This window comes from Balaenoptera acutorostrata, chromosome 17 (assembly GCF_949987535.1).
Source record: "Balaenoptera acutorostrata chromosome 17, mBalAcu1.1, whole genome shotgun sequence".
Lineage (NCBI taxonomy): Eukaryota > Metazoa > Chordata > Mammalia > Artiodactyla > Balaenopteridae > Balaenoptera > Balaenoptera acutorostrata.
Genome location: NC_080080.1, coordinates 32106293 through 32122867, shown reverse-complemented (window position 1 = coordinate 32122867; position 16575 = coordinate 32106293). Strand labels below are relative to the sequence as shown.

At 37.1% G+C, this 16575-nt stretch overlaps 1 protein-coding gene across 2 annotated transcripts in view; it reads left to right on the top strand.

The window, feature by feature from the left end:
- Nucleotides 1-47: 47 nt before the first annotated feature.
- The window catches only part of ZFPM2 (zinc finger protein, FOG family member 2), a 465108-nt gene continuing 448580 nt past the window's right edge, over nucleotides 48-16575 (top strand). For both annotated transcript variants that reach the window (XM_007188758.2, XM_007188757.2), the window contains exon 1: nucleotides 48-580. In XM_007188758.2, the coding sequence (XP_007188820.1) occupies nucleotides 541-580 (40 nt within the window). In that variant the 5' untranslated portion in view covers nucleotides 48-540. The remainder of the gene's footprint in view (nucleotides 581-16575) is intronic.

The following is a 16575-nucleotide window of genomic DNA, read 5'->3' as shown; positions in this document are numbered from 1 at the left end:
CTCCCGCGGCAGAGCGAGAGCTGCGCGGCCCGGAGCGGCGGCGGCGGCGGCGGCGGCGGCGGCGGCGCTCGAGTATCTGCCCCGCGAGCCGCGGAGAGGGGAGAGCAAGCGCGCTCCTCCTCCCGCGCCTTCCGCCCCCTCTCCTCCCCTCTCCCCTCTGCTCGCTCTCCCTTCCCTCCCTCCTTCTCTTCCTTCTTTTCGTGCCCCCCTTTCCCTTTTCTCTCTCCCTGTCCATTCGTTTGAAAATTCCCATTCCCCCCCCCATTGCTCTCCCACTCTCCCCCCCACCCTCCCCACTGTCACACTCTCTCTGCACCCCCTCTCTCTCCTCATTTGCCTGCTCATCTCCAAACGTGGATCCGCGGCTCCCGGAGGAGCCCAGCGCCCGGATCCCGCGCGTCCGGAGCACCTGGAGTCCGGCCGGCGGCGGCGGCCCGAGCCTGGCCAGCAGCGGCGGCGGCGGCGGCGGCGGGAGCCGAGGGAGCGGCAGCCCCGACCGCGGGCACCGCGGGAGCCCCAGTGGCAGCGGCCGCCGCCGAAATGTCCCGACGAAAGCAGAGCAAACCCCGGCAGATCAAACGTAAGTTTGCACGCGGGGCCGAGAGTTGGTGGGATTATTTCTGAGGAGGGGGGCGCGCGGGGCGGGAAAAGGGAGGGAGGCTCGGGGAAATCCGCTCCCGCTGCCCGGGATTTGTCAAACTTTGCCTGAGCAGCTGGAGGGACAACTAGTCGGGCACAGACACACAGACAGCCCGAGCGCCAGGCATGACAGCGGCTGCGATGAGCAGCCCACTCCTGCTCGGCTCGTCCTTCGCGCTCCGGGGTCCTTTTTAACGCGACCCCCGCGCGCAGTTAGCGCTGCTGTCTCGTGGAGCCTGCCTGGGCAGCCCCACTCATTTAGGAGATTTGTTACTAGCGCGGTTGTTGTCATTGTTGCGTTTGACGGGCTGCTACTCTTGGGGACCACTTTTTAGCAACCGGGGGTGAGAACTTAGTTCTCCGAACAGCTGGTCGAGACCTCGGGGCGAGGGGCACAACGTCCCCAGGCGGTGGAAAAATCAGTGTCTGGGTCGCGATCCTGGGCGGTGCCAGAGCCACGCCAAAGCCGAAGCGAAACAAAAAGTAGGTGTAAAAGTTCGCGCCTCTGCAGCAGGCAGCCGTGCGCCTCCGCCCTGCGGGCGCGGGACTGGCGGCGGGAGGGTCTGGCCGGGGGCTCCGGGCCCGTCCGGTTCGCGTCGCCGGGGAGGTCTGCGGCGCGGGCGTGCGGTTTACCTCGGGCCCTGCAGGCGCCGGGAGTCCTCGCTGGGAGGGGCCGCCGGTCGCTTCCCAGCGCGGAAGCCGGGAGTTCAAGGCAGCCTGGGCGCCACAGAGAGCGTGACCTGAAGCCCCCGAGCCCCCGGGGGCCTGGGTGGTACTGAAAGGACACAGCGGGGCGAGAGGCACCTGCCCGGAACGCACACACCCGCAGAGCTCAACTCGGCCAACTTTTCACGTTTGGGGAAAATCCTTCCCATGGTGTTTTGTCGCCCTGCGACACGTCTTCAACGCTTTGGCCGAAAAGGAGAAACAGCCTTATTATTATTATTATTATTATTTTTTGCCAGCCATGTGGTGTGTCCATTTCTTCGTGTTGTTTAAAGTCTGGCAACTAGTATAAAACTGATTATCGTGTAATTTTAGGAAAAAGCTTTAATGACACTCCTTCCCCCTTGATTATTAACCCTACTCACCTCCTCGTGTTGAAAATTTCATTTAATGTAGTTTTAAAATAAATCATATAAATCAACGTAGCCAGTATGAAATGGGGTCCAGGATATAAGCAGTTTGCTACATAAGTATTTAGAGCCTTGCCTCTCAGACCTGACTCGCTAGCTTTTATTTCGTGGATTTCGTCTCTTATGCTTCAGTTCCTATTTTCTGCAACTTGGGTTAAAGCAAGGACTGGACTTAACTTTTGGCTCAAAGCAGTTTTAATTGAGTAGAGATACCGTTCTTGAAGACTTTCACTTTTTCAGAGTGATTATTGCATGGTTTCAACTAATCGCCTTTTACCTTTTAGAACTAAATTGATCACGTCCCTGTGTGTAAATGTTGCATTTTATAGTACAAAACTGTGCTTATTGTAAGAAATGATTGTAAACATTATTAAAGGCAAAATGTTTTTTAGTTCATGGCTGTCGTCTAGATTGTTAATAAATAATTAATATTAATTGATTGCATGGTGCAAAGACCATCTGATTCTACTTGGAAATACTTTGTTATCTTCCCAATTAGCTACATTAAAATTTTTTTTTCTGTCCTTCTATGTCCACCTCATATAATTGAAGATTAAAGCGTTGGAACTAATTGCTGATGCTACACTTGTGTTATAGGTCATAAAACATTTTAGTCTTATTTGAATGCTGTGATTTATTAACTATCAAAAATACTTTAAAGTTCTCTCATTTGAAAGTGAACAAGTATTATATTTATATTTGTTGACAGTGATCATTGCCTGCTGATATATGCATCCATATGTGTTATTAATATACGTGCAGTTTAGACTTTTAGTGGATTCAATTTGGGGTCACAGTGATAATCTATGCAAATGTGGACACACTTCTCCCCTTGCACTGTTAAGGAAAAAGAAAAATTAGAGCTCTTTGAATTGTTATATATAGAGCAGTGCTATCTAATAGCTGTTGTTTTTTGGGGGGGGATACTAGTTTGACCAGCTGTAAAGTCACTTTGTTTGTAACCTATTGACATTTGCCTCCTTTTGCCTGTCCAGGAGTAGGAGGCAGTTTTGTAGATGGAGAAGTTTGTCTTGGTACTCAAAGTCATTACCATGATAGGTCTCTCCCTCCAATTTTAGTAGTGTATAAGAAGTGAAGCATTTTTTTTAAACAATTACAAACAACAGTGTTGCTTTTGATATTCTGGATCAAATAGAAGTTTGGAAAATATCAGAAAGAGATGCATTTTGAAACAGTAGCGATTCATGCAACTAATGAAACTGCATTTTAAACTTGGAAACGTCCAGAATTTGAAAATAAAGCTTTGGAATCGCTGATAAAACATACCCAATTTAGAGCAACTATGACAAGCAAAAGTCAGCTTATACCAGAAACTCTGAAGACAGTCAATTTAAAGGACAAAAAGGTTGTTGGGCACAGTTTTTTTTTCTTTTACTGCGTACAGTTCCCTGCTATCTAAAATTGTGATTTATGCAGTATTTTAATATTTTGCTTATTCTATCCCCTTGGGTGCTCTCTGGGCAGCGATAAAAAGGCAACGCTGAAAGAGCACCATTAATTTGCTATGATGACTGGCCAGATAAGAGGAGATAATGGGAAAGATAAGCAGAGAAGATATACCATCAGAAACCCGATTATTACCATTAAAATTCCAGCCCAGCAATCTGCAGAAGCCTGATAATTCCTTCTCCGTTTCCACCACTTTGGATGATAAGGCAAAAAATAGTCACTCAGTGCTCCTTGATTAGACTGCCTGGATTTCCTGATAATACAGTGATAAATTATGTATTTTGCCCCCATGTTTTGTCCCAAAATTCAGATTTTTTTTTTTTTTCCTATTCCAAGACTGTATTTTCTGCCCTCCCCTCAGAAGCTTTCTCTCCTGAGCTATTATTGTAATCCTGGTTTGATAAAAAGCCCTGATAGGACGGGAGGTGTTTGGTGTGGGCGCCATATCATGCTATCTGCCCATCTCCTCGCACAGCTGCTCGCTGTTGTTGTTTTTAGCCTTATCACCTCCTGCCAATATGCCAATAAATTGCCCAGATTGTTCTCCATTCTGGGGCTGCACTGCAAAATTTATGACAGAAATGATGATTTTTTTTTCTTTTACCAATGTATCTCTTTATGATTAGTAACTGTGTTGTGTGTACAGTTTACTGTCATTTTCTTCTTCAAGCTGTTGTCTCTAGTAATGTGTTTACTGCCCTATATGTCCCCAACTTCATTCACACTTAAGTATATTGGCTATGGGTTCAGGAAAAGATTTTTTTTTCTTCTTTTTTTGTACAAATGCCAGCTAGTAGTTAATGTAGACATCGAAAGGGAGGAAAGAAACTCAAGTACTTTATTTTCATCCAACATTAAGAAAAGGCACTCTTCTTGATACCATTCAAGAACAGTTTTCCTAAAACTTTTAGATTGCTTGATGTTTTCAAACATGTAGAACAGAAATGTTCGGTCTAGATCATGTGCCAAATAATTTGTGGTGAAGGAAAAAGAAAGGGTGAATTAAGAGGCAGAATTTTTTTTTTTTAAGTGAAGTAAATATTGGGAATGAATATACACCTTGAAAGTAAAATGTCCCCTGTTAAGAATGATCTCGTTAGCAGTTCTGTAGAGGGGCTTTTGCAGAGGTGGAATCCTTTCATAGTGAATAAATTACCTTTTCGTTATTTGAGATGATCTAATAAAGTCAGGCTGTATGAGTCCCTGACTTGCACAGTGGCATTTTAATGTTTTATGCTATTTTTTTTTAAAAAGTACATAATATTAAATGTTTTACTTATAAAATGATTATTGTTTTAAATGAGAATGTTGCATATTAAATTTATTTAATATTTGTAAGTGTGAAAATCTCTAAGTGGATCATCTTTAGAACCTTAAAATTATGTTACACAAAGAAGTGGTTGTGGTTATTTTTCATTGTTGTAGTGTAGGATTTTTTTTTTTTTTTTTTTTTAGTGTTTCTGGTATTAATGTTCAATCCATAATTTTGGGGTTAATTAACTACTGTATTATCATTAATATTATTATTTTTAAAGAGGGGTTTGGGTATGCTATGCACATTTGAAATACATTGATCGCTCTTATACTCAGGATGTTTTGCTTTTCACCTGCCAAATATTAAGACAGATTTTTGCTTTGAAGCATATTACTCATTTCTTTGGATTTTAAAAATAATTAACTATAACGTTTAAAAAATAAGCCATTCTCTTTGGCTTATGGTATGTCTCATGTTAGGGATTTTATTATCTATGTTTTTGACTGAGTAATGTTTCAGAAAGCCTATTTTTACACTGGCCATGAAATAAAGGAAAATACATTATGTATAATAGTTGTTTTATCAATAAAATAGAAAGATTGGTACCCAATGTAAGGTAAAAAATTAATTTCTTTATTTACAAATTTGAAATATATCAATACATAGAATTTTTCTGAAAAAAATCTAAGAATAAATATTTAGTAGATTTTTTTAAAATAGGAAAATTTAAAAATGGCTAATATGAATCCTAGTTTTTAAGAGTTATTATCATGAAGTCAGGTTTGTTTTTTTTTTAAGTTCAGTGGAGTCAACAATGCAAATATAAATGAGGTAGCATTTTCATCCCTAGTTGCTATAAAAGAGTTTAGGGTTAAAACTTGGTGATATGTCTTGGAATTAAAAGAGCAGCTCTTATGTTTTCCACTTCTGGTAACTTTCTAAAGTGGTTCATTTGTAAAATTATGCAGTAAGAAAAATTATGAGGTTTAATATTATGTATCTCAATATTTTTTAAATGGACAAAGAAGTTTGAACTCTTCTATAAATTATAGCTAGAAACGTTAAGAATGATATAATTGTATCGGTTCAATTACAAGGAGTGTAAGCATCTCTTTGAATTGCACATAAGATATCAGTGTTCGCTTTAGACATTACAAGGTACCAATAAGTCTTTGTAAATTAAAATTTTATTTCCTGCGCTATTTAAATATAGACATAGAAAATATGTGACTTGTCCTATATTGTTTAAGTCGGTACTGTTAAGTTTTGCAAGACAGTAGGGCAGTTAAACAATTTGCTTCTGATTTTTACATTCTGCTAATTTAAAATCTATTATATACTTAAGGGTTAATGCAAAGATTTACACATCAGTTTGTTTCTGGTTAATTGTGGGGTAAGTTAAAATATTCAATGATTATGTCAGTTGTCTAGCTCATACGTATGTATGTTTTGCCTGTTTGGTAGTGTAAATTAAGTTAACTTTGTGTTACAGTTAAGGTAACTCATTTCTCCCATTCATGAGGTCTTCAAGGCCTCCCTCATCCATGTTATTTCTGCTGTTTGAGGACTATTTAAGGACTAAATTAGCTCTTACTCCACATGATAAAAACAAAGAAATGAAACTAATTAGCCCATTTTGCTGCTAGTTCTTATCACTGGAAAAAGTTTTGAGAGAACGAGATTGAAGCTAATGTGTTTGCTAAAATGACATATCTGGAATTAGATGTATGGATTTCTAATACTGATATTTTTGCTCTTCCCCATAAACAAGGCAAATCAAGAATGTACTTACTGGCATTTTAATCACATCCCCTTTTCAATATGTAACTTTTGCTAAAAAGGTATTAAATGAATAAAGTAATCTTATTTATTCTACATTCTGTGATTAATTTTTATGTTCAAAGAAAATGCTTTCTCAAATGAACTTTCCTTCAAAAGAATGTATATTCAGGTTTTCATAAGGTGATACTTTAGAGCAGGTTTTTGATGTTTGGCTAAATCGTGTGAAAAATCTAAAATTAGGTTTATCTGGGAATAAAAAAATTTTCAAGAATACTTTTTTCAATGCAATCTTTGTTCACTAAAAAGTGTGAGTGAATACATTAACTTGGGAGCTCTCATTCTCCAAATCATATTCCCTTGGAGTTTTTGTTACTTTCCCAATTCCAAAGGATTAGTAGGACATTTCAGAAGAACACTGCAGGTATTTCTGAAACCCTGTCTGATTCAGCGCCTGCCACTGTGTAAAATTATCAGTTCATTCCCTCACCAAATGAACAGCAGCAAAAGTCTGTTACTTCAGTCCCAGAGAATGTGTTTCCACCATAGATAAAGGGGTAAGTATGTATCATTCAATAAGGTTACATTTTTAAAAGCTGAAATGCAATTAAATTAATAAGCTCAGACATGGCAATATTTGGCATTCTAGAAAGAACTATCTCTTTAAAGGTATTAACATAAAGATAGCACATTTGTTTATTATGCTTCCAAATCAGCTCCTAGTATCTCTGCCACAGGTAACAATTGACTTTTCAGGCTTCAAGTTAATAGCCTTGTCTCTTGCTTGTAGGGATCAATATTAGTATTAATTAATCACCATTATCAGCACTAGGATCTGGTTCTATTTGTTGTTACATCAGCAAAATATCAATATAGAAAGTGGACTCTCTGATCGTCATGGCAACTTCATCTCTTGGGTCAAAGAAAGTTTATCTTATCTGTGCATAGAGAGTGGCAAACTGTTTAGGGATCTAGTTTGAACTCTAAGAACATTGATTTAGTTTTTGTTTGCGAATAGAGGCTGAATTCCAATCACAAGGGATAGGTAAGATTTAAATATTAATGCCGAGAGGCTTGTCTGAGAGGGTGTCATACCATTACTGTCAGATTGTCTTTTTGAGATGACAAAAAGAGAAGAATTGTCTAGTCAGGATTATTTAAAGCCTTAGAAATTTGTGCTTTTGACAAATACTTCTAAAAATGAATATATGATAATTACTGGGTAGAACTGGTTTTGGTCAAGATTTCAGGTGTTAAAATAAGAAGCTCTTATTTTTTCTCTTTCATCCCTTCTTTCCTGGTCCATTATAATAATGTATCCACTATTTTTAAAGTACTTTTGAGGACCAGTTTTGCCTCACGATGGGTGCAGGATAACCAGTCCCATGTCTGAGGCCAGAGAGTTTTGCTATGAAAGGTCCATGGAAGAAGTGTCATGGGACTATTTTAGTGTTAACAAATATTCATTGCTAATAAAGGAAATCCTAATGTAGTAAGCTGAACGGATAGATGTCTTCAAAGGATGTTTGCAAAGATAATAAAAGGTCCTAAGTTGCGAAAGCCAGGAAACAAAAGACATGCTATTTTGTTGATGTTTCTAAGAGACAGTGATCACTTAAAATGAACAATTTTTTTTTCCAAATCAGATCCTTGGAAATTCATCTTATTCTTTTAAAAAATTATGCTAAAGAGTAAAAACTGGATTTAGAAATGGTGCCTGAAATGCTCTACTTTACTCCTAAGCTTGTGGGCACTAAATAAACTTAAATATGTTTGTATATGGGGAAATTGTATATGTATCTCATGACTTTGGAGATTTTAAAAATGAGTGTTGAGTGCCTGATGGCTATAACCAATGCCATATAATTGCTTATTCATTCCAGGCATTGTCCATGTAATAGCTGAAAGTCAACTCTTTATATAGTCTGCAAGGCAGTACCATTTAATATTTAATATTCTGGTAATATCCCCATGAGTGTAAAAAAATAAAGGTAATATGTTTATAAGAGGCACTAGTGTAATATTTAGTATTAAATAGACCTTCATTTCATCTGGGCATCTGCCACTGACTGTTGCCCCTTTGAATTGTTAGAAGTTGTTGAATGGTATTAGTCTGATGTTTTCTTATACATGATTTGACTTTTGATAATGTTAGATGTGTCTTAACCAACTACCACAAATATATATAAAATAGCTTATATATAGGCTACCACAAACATATATAATTTTAATAGCTCACATAAAAGCTGTAACACCTAGCTTTTGTGCAGCCTATTTTAAAAGCTATTTTAAACCTTAAAATGCATCTAAAATTATCTCTAAATGGACATTTATTGAAGATATATTTAACGTTATTTTTTAGTTGATTCCCTTCTTAGAGAAATCCTTTTGAAGATATCAATTACTCTAGTCTACATTTGTAGAACTTTGGTGAACATCTCTTGTTGAGACAGTAAAAGAGAATTTTCAACAAGTTAACATCTATATAATATTGCATATGGAAGATTTCTTGTGTGAATTACGTGACATAGGTTTTTCAGCACAATCTCTAAAATTATTTTATTTATTTCAAAATTTGGAAATATCTTTAAACTTGAGTAGGGTGAAGAATTAATTACAAAACTGAGACAAATATTTGTCCTTTACCTATTAATCTGGAACTTTTTTTTTTTTTTTTTTAATTTTTTTTATTTATTTATTTATTTATTTATTTATGGCTGTTTTGGGTCTTCGTTTCTGTGCGAGGGCTTTTCTCTAGTTGTGGCAAGTGGGGGCCACTCTTCATCGCGCTGCGCGGGCCTCTCACTATCGCGGCCTCTCTTGTTGTGGAGCACAGGCTCCAGACGTGCAGGCTCAGTAATTGTGGCTCACGGGCCTAGTTGCTCCGCGGCATGTGGGATCTTCCCAGACCAGGGCTCGAACCCGTGTCCCCTGCATTAGCAGGCAGATTCTCAACCACTGCGCCACCAGGGAAGCCCTAATCTGGAACTTTTAATTTTCTTATTAGTTGTTCGTTTGGGATATGGATAATAGTGTACTCTTTAAGAAAGACTTGCTTTGTTGTGGTATATTCTGAAATTGTTGTGAGCCTGCAATAAACTGGAAGTTAGAAGATTAAAAATAGTTAATTGACAGATATTCAAGTTCAGTTGGGGGCCAGATTCCTCTAAATGTGTGCCAAAAAATAGCTGAAACTCTTATACTACTAAGTGGCTTTAAAGATAATAAAAAAATAATAATGATAGTAAATAATAATTGAATACACTAAATATTGTCCATTTCCCTCTTGCTTACTACATTTAAATTCCCTAATTTAGAAGAAAGGTTTTAAAGATTATCAGGTAATTCAATTAAAAGTTCTGATTATTTAAAATTAAATGATACAAATTTGTGTTATCATTACTTTTAGTAAGAATTCTTGCTTACTGTGTCTACTGAGAAGTTCAAAGGCTTAAAAAAAATTTTTTTTTTAATAAAACACTTTGAATTCAGTGGGAATCTTATGAAATACTGTACAAATTATTCTTGCACTTTCTCATTTGTTGCATACAAATTATTTTCATGGTGTGCATTTTCATCCATGTCAAATATTATCACTGTAATACATTGTGATGTTTCATAGCCCATACTTTTATGATTAAGATATGTATTTACGTGAATAAGTTTTGTGGATAAATTTTATGCTGCTTTTAAAATACTTTCAAAATATAGTTCAGTGAAGATTTTAATGAGAGCTGGATGGGATAGTGACATTGCCTTTAATGAAAATCCTATATTCATCATAAAAGTTGTTCTTTTGATTTTAAGGAAAATCTTAAAAATTAATTACTCCTTGAAGAAAAAAGAAGACTAAGTTAAACAAGTGGATACTTATGCTAACATACAGTATTTATATCCACAAAATATGTCTATATTTCACTCTTCTCACTTTTGTGTAAAAATTATGTAACAGATAGTTTCTTTGAATTAAAAAATTTTAAACTCATAATCTATGTCATAGTTGATTCCTTACCCAACTAGTTTATGTGTACGAGTACATTCTTTATATCATTAGAGCAGTGGGACAGCTAATGTAGATTTGCCAACAGCATTGACAGTCTAAACATTTTTTTCCTCCAAGACTCCACTCAATAGGAATAAAAAGGCTTTTAATTTTCTGACTTATTTTTATTTATTTGGGATAAAACTATCTGAATTTGTATTGTGCACATTTATCAATTAGGTCTTCTTTCTTTTCTTGAAGTGACATCCTGAAATTCTCATTTTGTTAGCCTTTCTGCCCACATTGCCATGAAAACAGTGACATTTCCCAATGATGTTTGACTTGTACCTAAGTACTTTTACAGATTTTTGATTTATTGGGCCTCCCACAGCCAAGAACAGACTCAGTGGGCAGGAGAGACTGACCAACATGGGGCCTGTGCAGGTCTGAAATATTCAAGAGTTCATTTGCAAATATATTAGGTAGCTGCTAAAAATATCACCCCACTTCTTAACGATGTGCATCTTGGACAAACCGGCACATATTTTGTCATCAAGTTGCTTAAGCTTCTGAAGTCAGGGCTACAACTGGGTCAAATGATAAGATGAGCACAACAGAGAAACGAAGAGAGCGTCTGATAAAACCTGATTGATTGATGTCTGGCTTCCCCACCATCACAGGCAGTTGACAGTTAGTTTGGGATCAGATGATTTGGCTTTTGCGATAGAAGATGGGGCCTGGTAGGCAAGCCTGAAGGACAAAAAGGTCGGTTTCTGTGTAGTGTCAAGTGATGTCGAGCTCCCACAAGGTGGGACATTGTTAATATTTCATTCTTTCTTTTTTAGGTCCAGGCCCTAATATTTGATAGTCACTTAAAGGCCTGAAGATTCAGTCTACAAACAGAAATCTGTGACTACCTTCCTGTTTTATTTAATCTTATGTTTTTACATGCTTTATGTCACAAGGGCAAGGGCATATTTTTTTTAATAATTATGTGATATTTTATGTGATACTTTGCAATATATAATGACTTTTGCGTATTTCATTTTATTATAATCTTGTAAGGCAAAAATAATCATGACACATAAATTGGCTAAATTTAATATTAGAAAATACTTCTTATGGGGAAATATACATTCACTGAGGGGAAATTACAATGTAAATTAATCTAGCGTTATCAGCTCCAGGTGTTTGGGTATCATAGATTATGCGAAGCTCAGGTGAAAAATATTCTATTACACGGTTTAGACATGTCAGAGTTTGGGAAAACCTTTCTAGGCACAATGGGAGAACTTTATATTTTGTACAGGTCTGTGGTTAGTGAATGATTGTGGCTGTAGTTTCCTGAACTTTACTCTTGCTGGTGATAGGATTATTATAATGTTTCTTTGTATTTTAATCATGGAAAATCCCAAATTCTTGACATATTAAAATCACCTAAAATATATGTTAGCCAGTTTATATGCTACTACAGAACAACACTGTAGATCGCTTTTGAGTTTGAACATAATTAATAGTAGATATTGATTATATCTACTATTAGGTAAATTAGATAAATTCTGTCTACTATTAGAAGAAACAAGGAAGGGAAGAAAGAAAAATGAAAGAAAACCAGAATAACTAGTTTTAGAATAAAATGTTTTCCAGTGTTAGCCATGAAAATTAGTAAAACCGTTATAGTTTTGGAATTTGGACAGCTTGGATTTGAATTTAGATTTAGGACAGTTTGATTCTCTCTAGAAATCCTTTAGGATGTATCGCTTTTCTCTGAGTTTCAAGGGTCAGATCTCCAAAGGACAGTTGGATCTCAGCTAATACTGTAGACTTAATACCAGCAGGATGAATTCTGCAAGGTGCTGTATTGCTGATAGTATAAGTGGAATACTGTATGAAAGCACATGCGCCAAAACCTGAAGTGGTACTCATAATAAGTGATCAGGGAATGGGGGCTAATGGCCATTTCAGTCGTGATTAGTAATACTTCCAAGAAAGGTGCCATCAGAAAATGACCTAGTCTCTTCTACATACATTTATATGGAACAAAGAGACCTATCTATCTATCTGTCTACCTCTCTCTCTCTCTCTATCGTCTCAGGAATAATGAGGAATCATTATAGGTGTGGTTACAAAAACTTTTTCAGAAAAGATGTTTCAGGCAAAAGAAGCACTTTAGTGATTCTGTTCTGATGGTCACATTACTGTTGGATATTATTTACTGGTGGTAGCTAATAATGGTCAATACTTTTTGTTACACCAGGGAAATGAGAACACAAGTGGATTTCCCTAGCACAGTTGCTGTATAAGTCTGTGATACATTTCTCAGTTATTCAGTAAAAATGATGTTTCGTTTAAAGGTGGTATAACAGTTGTAAAATGCAAATTGCTTTGATAAGTATTTAGAGGGTTTTTTTTTGCGTATCCATGAGCAGCTGTTCAAAGTTTATTAATTTGCTTTTCTGTGCGCGTGCACACACACACAGTATCATAGATTATCTAATACTGCCTTCTGAACCCTTTTATTCCTTTAGCGTTTTTTCTCTGTTTGTGTTATTCCATGTGTTTTTTTTTTTAACATCTTTATTGGAGTATAATTGCTTTACAATGGTGTGTTAGTTTCTGCTGTATCACAAAGTGAATCAACTATACATAAACATGTATCCCCATATCTCCTCCCTCTTACATCTCCCTCCCACCCTCCGTATCCCACCCCTCTAGGTGGACACAAAGCACCGAGCTGGTCTCCCTGTTCTATGCGGCTGCTTCCCACTAGCTATCTATTTTACATTTGGTAGTGTATATATGTCCATGCCACTCTCTCACTTCGTCCCAGCTTCCCGTTCCCCTTCCCCACGTCCTCAAGTCCATTCTCTACGTCTGCATCTTTATTCCTGTCCTGCGTCTAGGTTCTTCAGAACCTTTTTTTTTTTTTTTAGATTCCATATATATGTGTTAGCATGCGGTATTTGTTTTTCTCTTTCTGACTTACTTCACTCTGTATGACAGTCTCTAGGTCTATCCAACTCACCACAAATAACTCAATTCCATTTCTTTCTATGGCTGAGTAATGTTCCATGGTATATATGTGCCACATCTTCTTTATCCATTCATCTGTCGATGGACACTTAGATTGCTTCCATGTCCTGGCTATTGTAGATAGTGCTGCAATGAACATTGTGGTACATGTCTCTTTTTGAATTATAGTTTTCTCAGGGTATATGCCCAGTAGTGGGATTGCTGGGTCATATGGTAGTTCTATTTTTGGTTTTTTAAGGAACCTCCATACTGCTCTCCATAGTGGTTCTATCAGTTTACATTCCCACCAGCAGTGCAAGAGGATTTCCTTTTCTCCACACCCTCTCTGGCATTTATTGTTTGTAGATTTTTTGATGATGGCCATTCTGACTGGTGTGAGGTGATACCTCATTGTAGTTTTGATTTGCATTTCTCTAATAATTAGTGATGTTGAGCATCTTTTCATGTGTTTGTTGGCAATCTGTATATCTTCTTTGGAGAAATGTCTACTTAGGTCTCCTGCCCATTTTTGGACTGCGTTGTTTTTTTTTTGATATTGAGCTGCATGAGCTGCCTGTATATTTTGGAGATTAATCCTTTGTCAGTTGCTTCATTTGCAAATATTTTCTCCCATTCTGAGGGTTGTCTTTTCGTCTTGTTTATGGTTTCTTTTGTTGTGCAAAAGCTTTTAAGTTTCATTAGGTCCCATTTGTTTATTTTTGTTTTTATTTGCATTTCTCTAGGAGGTGGGTCAAAAAGGATCTTACTGTGATGTATGTCATAGAGTGTTCTGCCTATGTTTTCCTCCAAGAGTTTTATAGTGTCTGGCCTTACATTTAGGTCTTTAATACATTTTGAGTTTATTTTTGTGTATGGTGTTAGGGAAATTAGAACACTCCTTGTGGTTTTCAACTGCATACTTTTTTTGCATATGGGTAAGCTGCATCTGAAAAATATCTAATTATTCATTGAGGAAAGTTAGAATTGACAAATGAAAAAACTGTCACATCATAAAAATAATTAAGATTAGCAGTCCCTATGAATGAAAAGTAGCAATCAGCTATTTGGTCAGCTAGACTGCAATTTCTTGATTAGTTCTATGGCTTCGGAACTCTCATTTAAGGAAGAGTATGAGATGCAGTGGCTGGACTGATTAGTCTGACATTCACTTTTATGTTTTTTCATCCTTAGTTTGTACGTTTACATTTTGAAAAAAGATGAACAAAAGGGTTCAGGTGTGGGATGTTACTAAGGAAGACTTTTAGGGATTTGTTTTCTCTAAACTTGTTATCACCAGTGTTCTTTATACTGAGAAATAATCTCTTAGGTATTACCAGAGGTGAAACAAATGTTGAATGCACAGTGTTCTTATTAGCCCAAGAAGGAAAAATTAATTATTATATATTAAATCAAGAACTTCTGGCCTGGGATCCATAGACTTTGAAGAGTTTGAGAATATCCAGACATTTTCTACAAAATTTTGTGTATTTAAGAATTTTTCTGGGGAGAGGTTTTTATGAGACACTCAGTGGGCTTCACAGCCCCACGAAAACTTTAAGACCACTCAAAAGAATTTCTGTGTAGGTGGCTATATGATCACTTGTTACATTGCAAAATGTAGCCGTATAAAATAGGAATAGTTTCATTGTTATTTGCCAGAAGATTCTTTCAAAAACATAAAATCAAATCCTATCACCTTGCTATTGTAAGTCCTCCAGTGGATGTCCTTTTCAAATGACATCTGAGTTTTTAAAAATCATTGCTTATTTCATCCTCTGTGATCTATTTGTTGCCTTCTTGTCTGACCTGATCACCAAGTATACCATGATCATGTGCCACTCCTCTTCCCAATTCCTACCCTGACTGCCCCCCATAAACCACCTACATTCACTACATTTTATCTTTACTGGTCTTCTTTTTGTTCCTTGCACATGCCAAGCTACTTCTCTCTCTGAAATGCCATTTCCCTAGATTTCCATATGGCTGTCTTCTTCTTATCATTCACTTTTCACTTCACATGTCAACTGTTAAGAAAGCCCTCCCTTAGCCCTCATTTAGAATTTTCTGTCCCCATACATGCCTCAATTTGCTCTCTAGCCTGTTACCTTATTTTATTTTCATTACACTGATATTTATCTGAAATTATCTTCTTTCTTTATCTGTTAGTATGTGTACTTCTTTATTAGATGACTTCTCACTAGAATCTAAGCTCGATGGGCTGGACCTGGTCTTGTTCACTTCTATACCTCCAGTTGCTAGAAGAGTACCTGGAACGTAGCAAACACTCAAAGAATATTAGCTGAATGAATGAACAATTTTTTAAAACTCAACATCATTTCCTGTGGTTTATCTTTTAATAAAAGTGGGTTTGCAGTTTTCCACCCAAAAGAAAAAGAGTTACTCACATGCCTTATATTTAAATTAAATTAACTCCCATTTCTTCATTCAACAGTCATTAAACAAACATAAAGTATCAATTGTGTGTAATGTGTTAAACCATAGGGAGGAGAAAATACAAAAATCAACAAACTATGGTCTCTCCTGTCAAGTAGCACATTAGATAGTGAAGGAGAAAGGCATGATTACTGTACACTATGGTATGTTCTTGATAGATGGAACTATAAAGTGATATGGGTATGAAGATGCCTCTGTGACTCAGGATAAGCCTCTAGGATGAGATCTTACTTAAGCTGGGTCTTGAAGGAGGAGTTGAAGATCCAGTCAGGACAAGAGGGAATTGCATCCCAACAGAATCAACAGCTTGGCCAAGAGCAGAAAGGCATTAAGGAACATAACATTTTCAAGGTCCAGTGAATAGTTGTGAGCAAAGATGAAAAGTACATAGAAAACAGTGACAGAGAATGCAGCTTGAACTTGATTTGGGACCAGATTTTTAAAGGACTTTGTGTGCTGTGTTAAAGAACTTGAAGTTATTCTTTAGGTAATTGATGGTCAATGCAGATTTTGAAAAATAGAGCCTGATTAGTGCATTTTGAATGTATTTGGTAATTACCAATTTGGTATAAGAGAGGACAAGAAAACCGTGAGCTGACAGTGGGTTCTAGTCAACTTTCATTTTGTTAAATTTAACAGTTATTGTTATCTTGAATTTAACCTTAGATGTTGATTTAATAACAGCATTGTAGCGGATGGCTAAAACAGTCACTCAGGGCATTCAGTAGTTTACTATGAATATTTTATTGAGGTGAGACAACGCATGCGAAAATAAACGAACAGAGCAATATCTTTTTAATTGAATCTGTTTGTGCTTAACTCATGAGATCGTCTTTGAGGGTAGTTTT